Genomic DNA, 10330 nt, shown 5'->3' with positions numbered 1-10330 from the left:
TATGTAAACTAAATATGATGCCAATTTTCATATGCACAAAAATCAACAATGATTATAACACATGAACTATGTGATAGATTTAATGTTGTGGAGAGGTACATCATATCGAAAAATAGATAATAACCAAATAGAATATAAATAATTTTAATCTTTACAATTTAATCTTCATTATTGATCACCACTACTATTAATAATAATATTTAACCAATTTTGTTTTCCTCTCCCTATCCCTTGATCCAAAAATACATAATAACCAAATAGAAAATAAATAATTTTAATCTTTAGAGTTCAATCTTGATTATTGATCACCACTACTATTAACAATAATATTTAACCAATTTTGTTTTATTGTCCCTATCCCTTGATCTAGTGCAGTTAGCTATTTCCCAGTCAAATATAGCCGTTAGCCAGTATGGTTGCCCAAGTTAATATAGCCGTTGCTTGGTCAAATTTAGCTGCCTAGTCAAATTTAGCTGTTAGATGTTCTGCTCTATCTATTTATCATGCAGCCAGGATCTGATTCTTCAACTTGTCCTGACAATTGACAATGAACTACACTTGTTGGTTCTGATTCTTCAACTTGTCGTGACGATTGACCGTGAATCACACTCGTCAGTTCTAAACGCGTCCACAAATACATGCTAATGTGATTTATGCCGAAAAAACTTCTCAAAATTTCATATGGATCACAAAACCTCAATTCCAAAATATTTATACTATTTCAAAATATTTTCTTAATTAAAAAAGAAAAATTACCGGATTCCAAACCAACCCAACAAAAAAAACAAAAGGAGAAAGAGTTTGTTACAGCATTAAACAACTCCCATAACCCACCTCAATCCTCTCATCAAACCCTGTTTAGCTGAGACAATTCCTGTGAAGGACACGACTGATACCGGATTCGAAAGGGTAATTAGTTAGTGCACGAAATTAGGGTATGGGATTGGCGATCGACGTGATGAGGTAGCGCGCACTCGACACGTCGATATATGAAAATCCGCCACGTAATTGCAACGTGTCGAACGAATCAGGTCTGATATGTCGTGTCAATCTTGCTTCAGTTCATATCTGGGTTCGTGCTTCGCTTCGCAGACCCACAAGAGAAAAACGAAGAACCAGAGCGTTGCGTTGTGTTTCCCGCTGTAACAGAAGGAAGTCGGAAAGCCAGCTGATTTATACTCCAGAGAACACATATTTTATCTTCTTTCTTCCCGCTCATTCATTCATGTCATCAGAACAGAAAGAAACGGTTGGCCAGTACACCACTCTGAAACCCTCGGTCGCGTCCGTCCAGCCCATCAGAATCGTGACCCCAAGCGATCAGGAGGGCAGCAAGGAAATTGCCTCCGCCATGGCCGATCGTCACGCGGGTGATCCCACTGCGTACCAGGGTGCCGACGATCTTGAACGCCTGGTACTGCGTTTCATTTCCCCGGGATTCGAACCGTGACCTCTGTTTTTTTTCCTGGATTCGAAGCTGTGACCTCTGTCTTTTGCCATGCGATTCGAACCCGTGACCTCTTTTTTCTTGGTTCCTCGGTTAAATTTGGCAATGCCTGTCTAAATTTAGCGTGAGGTTTTGCGTTTCGTAGTTTTCTCACTTCTCTCTTAATGGTTTTGTTGTTTCGCAGGAGGATAGCGAAAGCAAGGAAAAGGATGGCGCGGAGAGCGAGAAGGGTGGTTTTCGAAATAATTTGATGTCTGGGCTGGTGGTTTCTGGTATTGTTGTGGCGGTATTGGGAGCCCTTGTGGCTGTGGCTAGGAATATGAAGATGAGAACCTAAATTTAGCTAGGGTTTTTGCTCATTGCAGAAACATTCAGAAGAGATTTCTGAAATCTTTCAAAAATGATGTGATGATTAAGAACATTTTAATGAAGCATAATGTTTGATATAATGATTAGATTTTTTATTTTCTTTTCTTTATTCTTATGTTTGTTTTTACTGTAATTTTTCATTTTATTTTTTCCAGTAACAAATGTTTTATTATTCACTTCCATTGAGTTTTTTCATTGATTTATACCCTCTCTCACTTCACTAATTATAAAATGTAATTCTTAATTTTGTTTATGATTTTAGCATGGATTTTTAAATCTGGTTTATTTTTAGCATAAGGTTATCCACTGCTTTGATTTTGTTCATTGAAAGATCATATTGGTATTAATATGAGATTTTTTCTACTAATATCTTAATGGAGTTTATTTTGAAGTTAAAAGGATAATCTTTGTATTTCTTTTTAATGAAAAGCTATTTAAAAATCATATTGGTATTAAGATGAGATTTTTTCTACTAATATCTTAATGGAGTTTATTTTGAAGTTAAAAGGATAATCTTTGTATTTCTTTTTAATGAAAAGCTAATTTTATTTTTATGGAAATCAATTTCAAGAAGATCAAAATCGATATGAACTTTAGAGTAAAATTTTGAAGATACACCATGGAGAAAAAGATTTATAAAATTAAATGAAGTTTAAATACCTTTAATAAAATTTACAAATGAATTTCATGGACAATGAATTTATAAAATTAAATAAAGTTAATATTTTTAATAGAATTTAAAATATATTTTTTAAATAAGATTACATATTAAAATAATTAAAGTTGAATAAAATATATGATGCGACGAAATTTTATTTAACGGGGGATTAATTAATTTATTTTTTTATCTTCATTTCCTAACCAAACAAATACTTAGTTTCGAAGGAATGTTGATATTGAAGTCTATGTCAGTCAGATAAAATCACAAGTATATTATAGTGGAAGGAATGTTGATATTGAAGTTTATTTTCTTAAAGATGAAATCACAAGGACATTGCTATAATTTATAGTATAAATAGCAAATGCAATTTTGTTTATAAATACAAAATTTAAAGAATTTAAAAATAGGTTGATTTTTAATAATATTAATGTTATTATATAAATATTGGCTATTTTCAATTTAATTTGATTTTTTATAATACATTTACTTTTAAATTTAATTTAATTTGATGTTTTATAATACCTTTACTTTTAAATTATATACATATATATAGTATAAATAGCAAATGTTATATACTTGCTAAAATAGCAAATGAAATTTTAATACGTTGATTTTTAATAATATTAATGTTATTATATAAATATTGTCTATTTTATTTAATTAGATTTTTACAGTAATATATATGTGAAAGTTTAATAATATATATTATATAAATTTTGTCTATTTTATTTAATTAGATTTTTATAGTAATATATATGTGAAATTTTAATAATATATATATAATTTATATAGAAAGGGATATAAACTCAAATTATCTATAATGGAATGTAAGCTAAAGCTAGAAATATTGATTAGGAAATAAAATGATGGCACTTTAGATTAACTCTAAGGAATGACACAAAAATGATGTTTTAGACTTAACTTTAAGGAATGACAAAAAAAAAAAAAAAAAAAGGAAATAAAATGATGGCACTTTAGATTGAACTCTAAGGAACGACACAAAAATGATGTTTTAGACTTAACTCTAAGAATGACCCAAAAAAACAGTGAATAAACTATATATCAATGAAATGAGAAATGAGATTGAACAAGGAATGAAAGATATATATCAGTCATAGAATAGGAAATGAAATGAGATTGAACAAGGAATGAAAGATATATATCAAAAAACAGTATCAATGAAATGAGAAATGAGATTGAACAAGGAATGAAAGATATATATCAGTCATAGAATAGGAAATGAAATGAGATTGAACCAGGAATGAAAGATATATATCAGTCATAGAATAGGAAATGAAATGAGATTGAACAAGGAAATGAAATGAGATTGAACAAGGAATGAAAGATATATATCAGTCATAGAATAGGAAATGAAATGAGATTGAACAAGGAAATGAAATGAGATTGAACAAGGAATGAAAGATATATATCAAACTCAAAAAAATATGAAATGAGATTGAACAAGGAATGAAAGATAGATAAAGGAATGACAAAAAAACAGTTAATAAACTATATATCAAACTCATAAACTCATAAAATATGAAATGAGATTGAACAAGGAATACAATATATGAAATGAGATTGAACGAAATGAGATTGAACAAGGAATACAATATGAAATGAGATTGAACGAACAAGGAATACAATATGAAATGAGATTGAACAAGAAATAAAATATAGGAGCAAACAATAAAACACAAAATACAGTTAATAAACTATATCAAATTTATAAAATCATATATAGGAGCAAACAATAAAACACAAAATACATAAAATATAGGAGCAAACAATAAAATACAAAATACATAAAATCATATATAGGAGCAAACAATAAAACACAAAATACATAAAATATAGGAGCAAACAATAAAATACAAAATACAGTTAATAAACTATATCAAATTTATAAAATCATAAAATATGTGCAAACTAATTGAACTAAATTGAACTAAATTAGATTATAAAAATAAACTAGATCATAAAATAAAACATGAAATAGGTCATAGGTCATAAAATAAAACATAAAATAAAAAATAACTAGATCATAAAATAAAACATGAAATAGATTATAAAATAAAAAATAAAACATGAAATAGATTATAAAATAATTATAAAATAAAAAATAAAACATGAAATGAGCAAACATGTTCAAACTAATTGAATTAGATTATAAAATAAAACATGTCATAAAATAAAAAACAAAACATGAAATGAGCAAACATGAAATAGATCACAAAATAAATCATAAAATAAAACATGTCATAAAATAAAAAACAAACTAATTGAACTAGATCATAAAATAAAACATGTCATAAAATAAAAAACAAAACATGAAATGAACAAACATGAAATAGATCATAAAATAAAATAACTAGATCATAAAATAAAACATGTCATAAAATAAAAAACAAAACCTGAAATGAGCAAATATGAAATAGATCATAAAATAAAATAACTAGATCATAAAATAAAACATAAAATAAAAAATAAAATATGAAATGAGAAAACATGTTCAAACTAATTGAACTAGATCATAAAATAAAACATGTCATAAAATAAAAAATAAAACATGAAATGAGCAAACATGTGCAAACAAAACAGGTCATAAAATAAAACATGAAATGAGCAAATATGTGCAACTAGATCATAAAATAAAACATGAAATAAAACATAAAATAAAACATGAAATGAATAAACATGTGCAAATTAATTGAACTAGATCATAAAATAAAACATGAAATGAGCAACCTAATTGAACTACATCATAAGGTCATAAAATAAAACAATAAAAAATAAAACATGAAATGAACAAACATGTGCAAACTAATTGAACTAGATCATAAAATAAAATAATAAAACAATAAAACATGAAATGAGCAAACATGTGCAAACTAATTGAACTAGATCATAAAATAAAACATTTTATAAAATAAAACATGAAATGAGCAACCTAATTGAACTACATCATAAAGATAAAATAAAACAATAAACAATAAAACATGAAATGAACAAACATGTGCAAACTAATTGAACTAGATCATAAAATAACATAAAACATGTCATAAAATAAAATAATAAAAAATAAAACATGAAATGATTGAACTAGATCATAAAATAAAATAAAAGATGTTATAAAATAAAACAATAAAAAATAAAACATGAAATGAGCAAACATGTGCAAACTAATTGAACTAAATCATAAAATAAAACATGTCATAAAATAAAACATGAAATGAGCAACCTAGAAGCCACCACATGACCACTACAAAAGAGCTCAAAACCTTATAATTGTAATTGTTTTATGTAATTGTTTGGTATAAAAGAACAAAACCAGCCTCTTATATGAAATGAGCAACCTGGAGACCACCACATGACCACTACAAAAGAGCTCAAAACCTTATAATTTTAATTGTTTTATGTAATTGTTTTGTATAAAAGAACAAAACCAGCCTCTTAATTGTTTTATGTAATCGTTTGGTATAAAAGAACAAAACCAGCCTCTTAAATATTGTAATTGTTTTGTATAAAAGAACAAACTAGCCTTTATAAATTGTTGGTATAACTTTTTTTTATGATTGTTGGTATAAAAGAACAAAATGATGAGGAAATATTAGAAATAGTAAAAGAACAACTGAAAACTAAGTCACAAATAAACAACTTATCTAACATAATATTGAGCCGCTTATATATGTGAAATTTTAATAATTATAGGTATAATTTATATAGAAAGGAATGAAAGATAAGATGCAAAAATATGAAACACAAAAAAACAGTTAATAAACTAGATATCAAACTCATAAAACATGAAATAAGCAAACTAATTGAACTAGATCATGAGCACCACAAAAGAGCCCCAAAGCTTATAATTGTTTGGTATAAAAGAACAAAACCAACCTTATAATTGTTGGTATAAAAGAACAAAACGATGAGGAAACATTAGAAATAGTAAAAGAACAACTGAAAACTAAGTCACAGATTAATTAATTTATCTAACATAATCGAAAAGAACAACTAAAAACTAAGTCATAAATTAACCAACTTATCTAACATAATCAAAAAGTGTGGGAAAGATACTCGAGCATAAACATAGATTTAATGTAAGTTGTAATGATCATAAATTAGATATACTTAGCAACTAGGAATCTTTATAAATGAGGATCTTATTCTAGAAGACAAACTAAGGAAAGAGATTCAAAGGTTCAGAAGGTAAAAGAGGCAAGAAAGGAAGGCAAATGGGCAGTGATTAGAAATAGGACAACTATTATTAGAGATAGAGTCCAAAAAAAAGTGATAAATAGGAGTTGGGAACACAACTATTATTAGAGATAGAGTCCAAAAAAAAAGTGATAAATAGGAGTTGGGAACACTCTAAATTCTCTTCTAAAACCATTGTGGTTTTTCCATGACATAAAGATCCTATGTTGAGTTGGATTCAGAATGATATTGATCTTATTTTCTTAGTTGAAACTTGGGAGCATGATGAATCTAGGGTCCCCCACATATATGGATTCATTCTCTGGTCAACTTGGAACAAGAAATCCTCTTGTAGAGGTTTTGGTGGAATAGTTTGTTATATAAAAAATAATATTTCTTCTCACATTCGGCTTCATAAGATTGACCCCCTCAATTGGTACATTTGGATCAAAATTTATGACTCTAACACCAATAGGATTTTTCTCGCAATTTGTTATTTTTCTCCTATCAACTCTACCTCCTATAAGAAAAACAACCTGGATAAGAATTGTCCCTTCAATACCTTAGAACAAGATATCCATAGTCTAAGGAATGAAGGTAATATCCTTTTGCTTGGGGACTTCAATGTTAGAACTGCTACTAACCAAGCTACTCTCCTAAGTAATAACTCTAACCCTAATCCCCTCTAGCTAGATGAGGACTTCGACTTAGCTAGTAGATTTAAGAGAAATTCTGAAGACAATCGAGAACTTATTTAATACTGAGCTAATCAAGCTTTGTAGTTCCCAAGACTTGATCATTTGGAATGGAATTAATAAGTGGCCAACCTCTAGCCAGATTGTTGGACATAGATTGTCATTGATGTCAATATGGCAATATTCGAGGAGCAAAAGGAGCCAAGAGGAGCAGAACAGAGGATGCAGACAACCATCGCAGCAACAGAGGAACAAGCAGAGCTATAAGGAAGCAGACAGAGCCATCAGAGGAGCAATGGGTGCATTTATATTATCGGGAGCTATCGGGCCACAAAAGAATTATATGCATGAAGATACAGGCGGAGGAGCATATATCATACATATGTGTTTTTACACTATCGGAGGCACAGAACCTTATATATATATATATATATATATATATATATATATATATATAGAGAGAGAGAGAGAGAGAGAGAGAGAGAGAGAGAGATATACATTTATACTATCAGGCCTGTAAAACCCATGTATGCATGCTTTAACACTAGCGGCGAATAGAAAACCCATATACATAGGCTTAACACTATTGGAGGTGGAAGACTTGGCTCTAGGGCAAATACACTATCGGAGGCAGATTGCAGACTTGAAACTCTATCCATGTGAGTGTTGAGTTGTATCGGGTCTGGCATATCGCATCGCTATGAGGGGTCTACGTTAACGTCGAGCCCTGACCCTGTGCGACTTTCGATCGCCAATAGCAAGTATCGCATCGGCACTTCGGAAGTGGGAGCTACAATATGTCAAGCGGTCCATTGCGATTGCCGATAGCGATATCACATCGGACCTCTGCCAAGGGAAACTCCCAACTGCTATGCATATCCATGCGGACCCGCCATACATTACAAATATGACTTAATCTATGATCGCATCCGTCGCATATCGCAAGCCGTAAAGCCTTGCCACATTGGAAGCACCAACTACGATAGGTTGTGGACCCGACGAGCATATTAACTATGGTTTAATACCATATCGCATCCAGTCCATCGGAGCAATGGAGGATCGGTCGTTGGCCATCGGCGGAGTCATGGGTCCGATATATAAAGGACCCCAGGGAGTCACGAATCGCCAATTACAATTTAAGCACGGACCTGATACAAGAATAGGTGAGATTTTAATATTTCCTAAAGTCTGCCTTTTAGTCTGTTTGACTGTTTTTTCTCATATTCTTTGTGTAATGGAATGTTTGGCTTGTACGGGGTGTTTTAAGCCGAAAGGCTTACGATGGCTATTCCGATGGTTCAGAAGGCTGAAAGTCAGTGAAAAGGGGTGAATCATGGAAATTATGATTGTGATCGGGACAAAACATCTCCGTTTAATTGAAAGAACTCTATGTATGCCGCAATCATTGCCAAAAGGAGCACTGTTACGGTAAACCAGGAGGATGTGTTCTTCGTGGATCGTTTGGACCAGTCTAATGAATCTACGTATCCCCAGAAAGTCAGTGAACTTGCACAGTGCAGAGGAAGCCACAGCGACCGAGGAGGAAGCCTAAGAGGTGGTGTAAGCGGAAACGAATGGACAGAGGCATGGGAATGTATAAAACAGTAAAAACAGAGAACTGTTCGTGCTGTTGTTGTGGTGAAGAACCAGAGTGTGAGGTAGCAGAAGCAGCAGAGGCAGAAGAGGCAACAGAAGCAGCGGAGGCTGTAGAGGCAGCAGAAGCAGCAGAGGCAGGAGAGTAGGAGTGAGAGAACCTCAGCTGAATAGAGTGTAGCAGCATACCAGTTTATACCAAGGTTGGGTTGGAGCCCAAGAGGTTGGAGCCTCAGAACTGAATAGGACTGAAGTCATTAGGGGTAGGTGCTCCTAAGTGCAGAACCACTACAAAACAGAGTTAGTGCTCTAGAGGTTGGAGCCTCACTGAAGTCCAAGTTGGAGCTTGGCAACTATTCACAATCAAATATATCCTTATATTGTATTTATTTCATTGCATTGTCTTGAGTTTTAATAAAAGCATTAATTCCAGTTGTTGATTTCTATGTTCTGTGTATACATATACATATCTATGTATGCTTTTGGCAATCACTAGAACAATTAAAAAAAAAGGAAATCTTGATTCACCCCCCCTCTCAGTATTTCCAACAATTTGTATCAGAGCCGGCTTCTTCATACTAGCCTAACAGCTTGAAGAAGGATCCGCAGCCATGATGAGAAATCACGAAGCATCAGGAAGACCTCCTTTGTTCGATGGCACTAACTTTGGTTTCTGGAAGAAAAGAATGACCTACTACTTAATGTCCCTTGGACCTGAAGTCTGGCATTTTGTTCAAAATGAATACCAAATGACTTCCACTCTTCTAACAGACCCAGACGAGAGGAAAGCCTACATCGCAAATGCAAAGGCCTTGAACTCCATCACTAGTGGAATCACCGATTCTGAGTTTACAAAATTCATGCACTATACCTCTGCCTAAGAAATGTGGGAGAAGCTAGTTGGCTTGTATGATGGAGACTCAAAAGTCAAAAAGGCAAAGCTTCAAATTCATAGAAGACAATTTGAAAGTTTGAGGATGGAAGATGAAGAAGATATTGCAGCATACCTCCTCCGAGTAGCTGAAGTGGTAAATTCCCTGAAAGGATTGGACGAAAAAATTGAATAAAGTACCATTGTTCAAAAGGTATTAAGGTCTCTTCCAAACAGATTTGACTCCAAAATAAGCGCTATAGAAGAAGCAAAGGATCTAGATACCCTCAAAATGGATGAACTCCATGGAATTCTCACTGTCTATGAAATGAGGAAAGGTGGCCCAAGCTCCAAAGATGCAGCATTCAAGGCCTCAAAGTCAAAGAAGGGGAAAGAAAGGAATGACTGTAGTGACGAGTCAGATGTGGAATCCGAATTGGCTCAATTTGTATGAAAGCTTAAGAGAGGATCTAAGCTTAAAGGCATGTATCCTCTTATCT

General features: G+C 32.0%; 1 protein-coding gene across 1 annotated transcript; it reads left to right on the top strand.

Moving 5' to 3' along the window:
• Nucleotides 1-1061: 1061 nt before the first annotated feature.
• LOC149220673 (uncharacterized) lies at nucleotides 1062-1915 on the top strand. Its single transcript, XM_089384855.1, has 2 exons — nucleotides 1062-1414; nucleotides 1632-1915. The coding sequence occupies exons 1-2, from the start codon at nucleotides 1226-1228 to the stop codon at nucleotides 1782-1784; spliced, it is 342 nt and encodes a 113-aa protein (XP_089240981.1). The 5' UTR covers nucleotides 1062-1225; the 3' UTR covers nucleotides 1785-1915.
• Nucleotides 1916-10330: the final 8415 nt, after the last annotated feature.

This window comes from Pinus tabuliformis, chromosome Q (genome assembly GCF_031772625.1).
Source record: "Pinus tabuliformis cultivar Carrire ecotype Pingquan chromosome Q, CPIR1, whole genome shotgun sequence".
Lineage (NCBI taxonomy): Eukaryota > Viridiplantae > Streptophyta > Pinopsida > Pinales > Pinaceae > Pinus > Pinus tabuliformis.
Note: the sequence above shows the minus strand (reverse complement) of the source record. Positions and strands in the feature narration are given on the sequence as shown.

Excerpts from the sequence above, each read along its gene's own strand:
- LOC149220673 (XM_089384855.1), top strand. The coding sequence starts at position 1,226 with ATGTCATCAGAACAGAAAGAAACGGTTGGCCAGTACACCACTCTGAAA. Across the intron at positions 1,415-1,631 it reads CCGACGATCTTGAACGCCTG|GAGGATAGCGAAAGCAAGGA; the intron begins GTACTGCGTTTC and ends GTTGTTTCGCAG.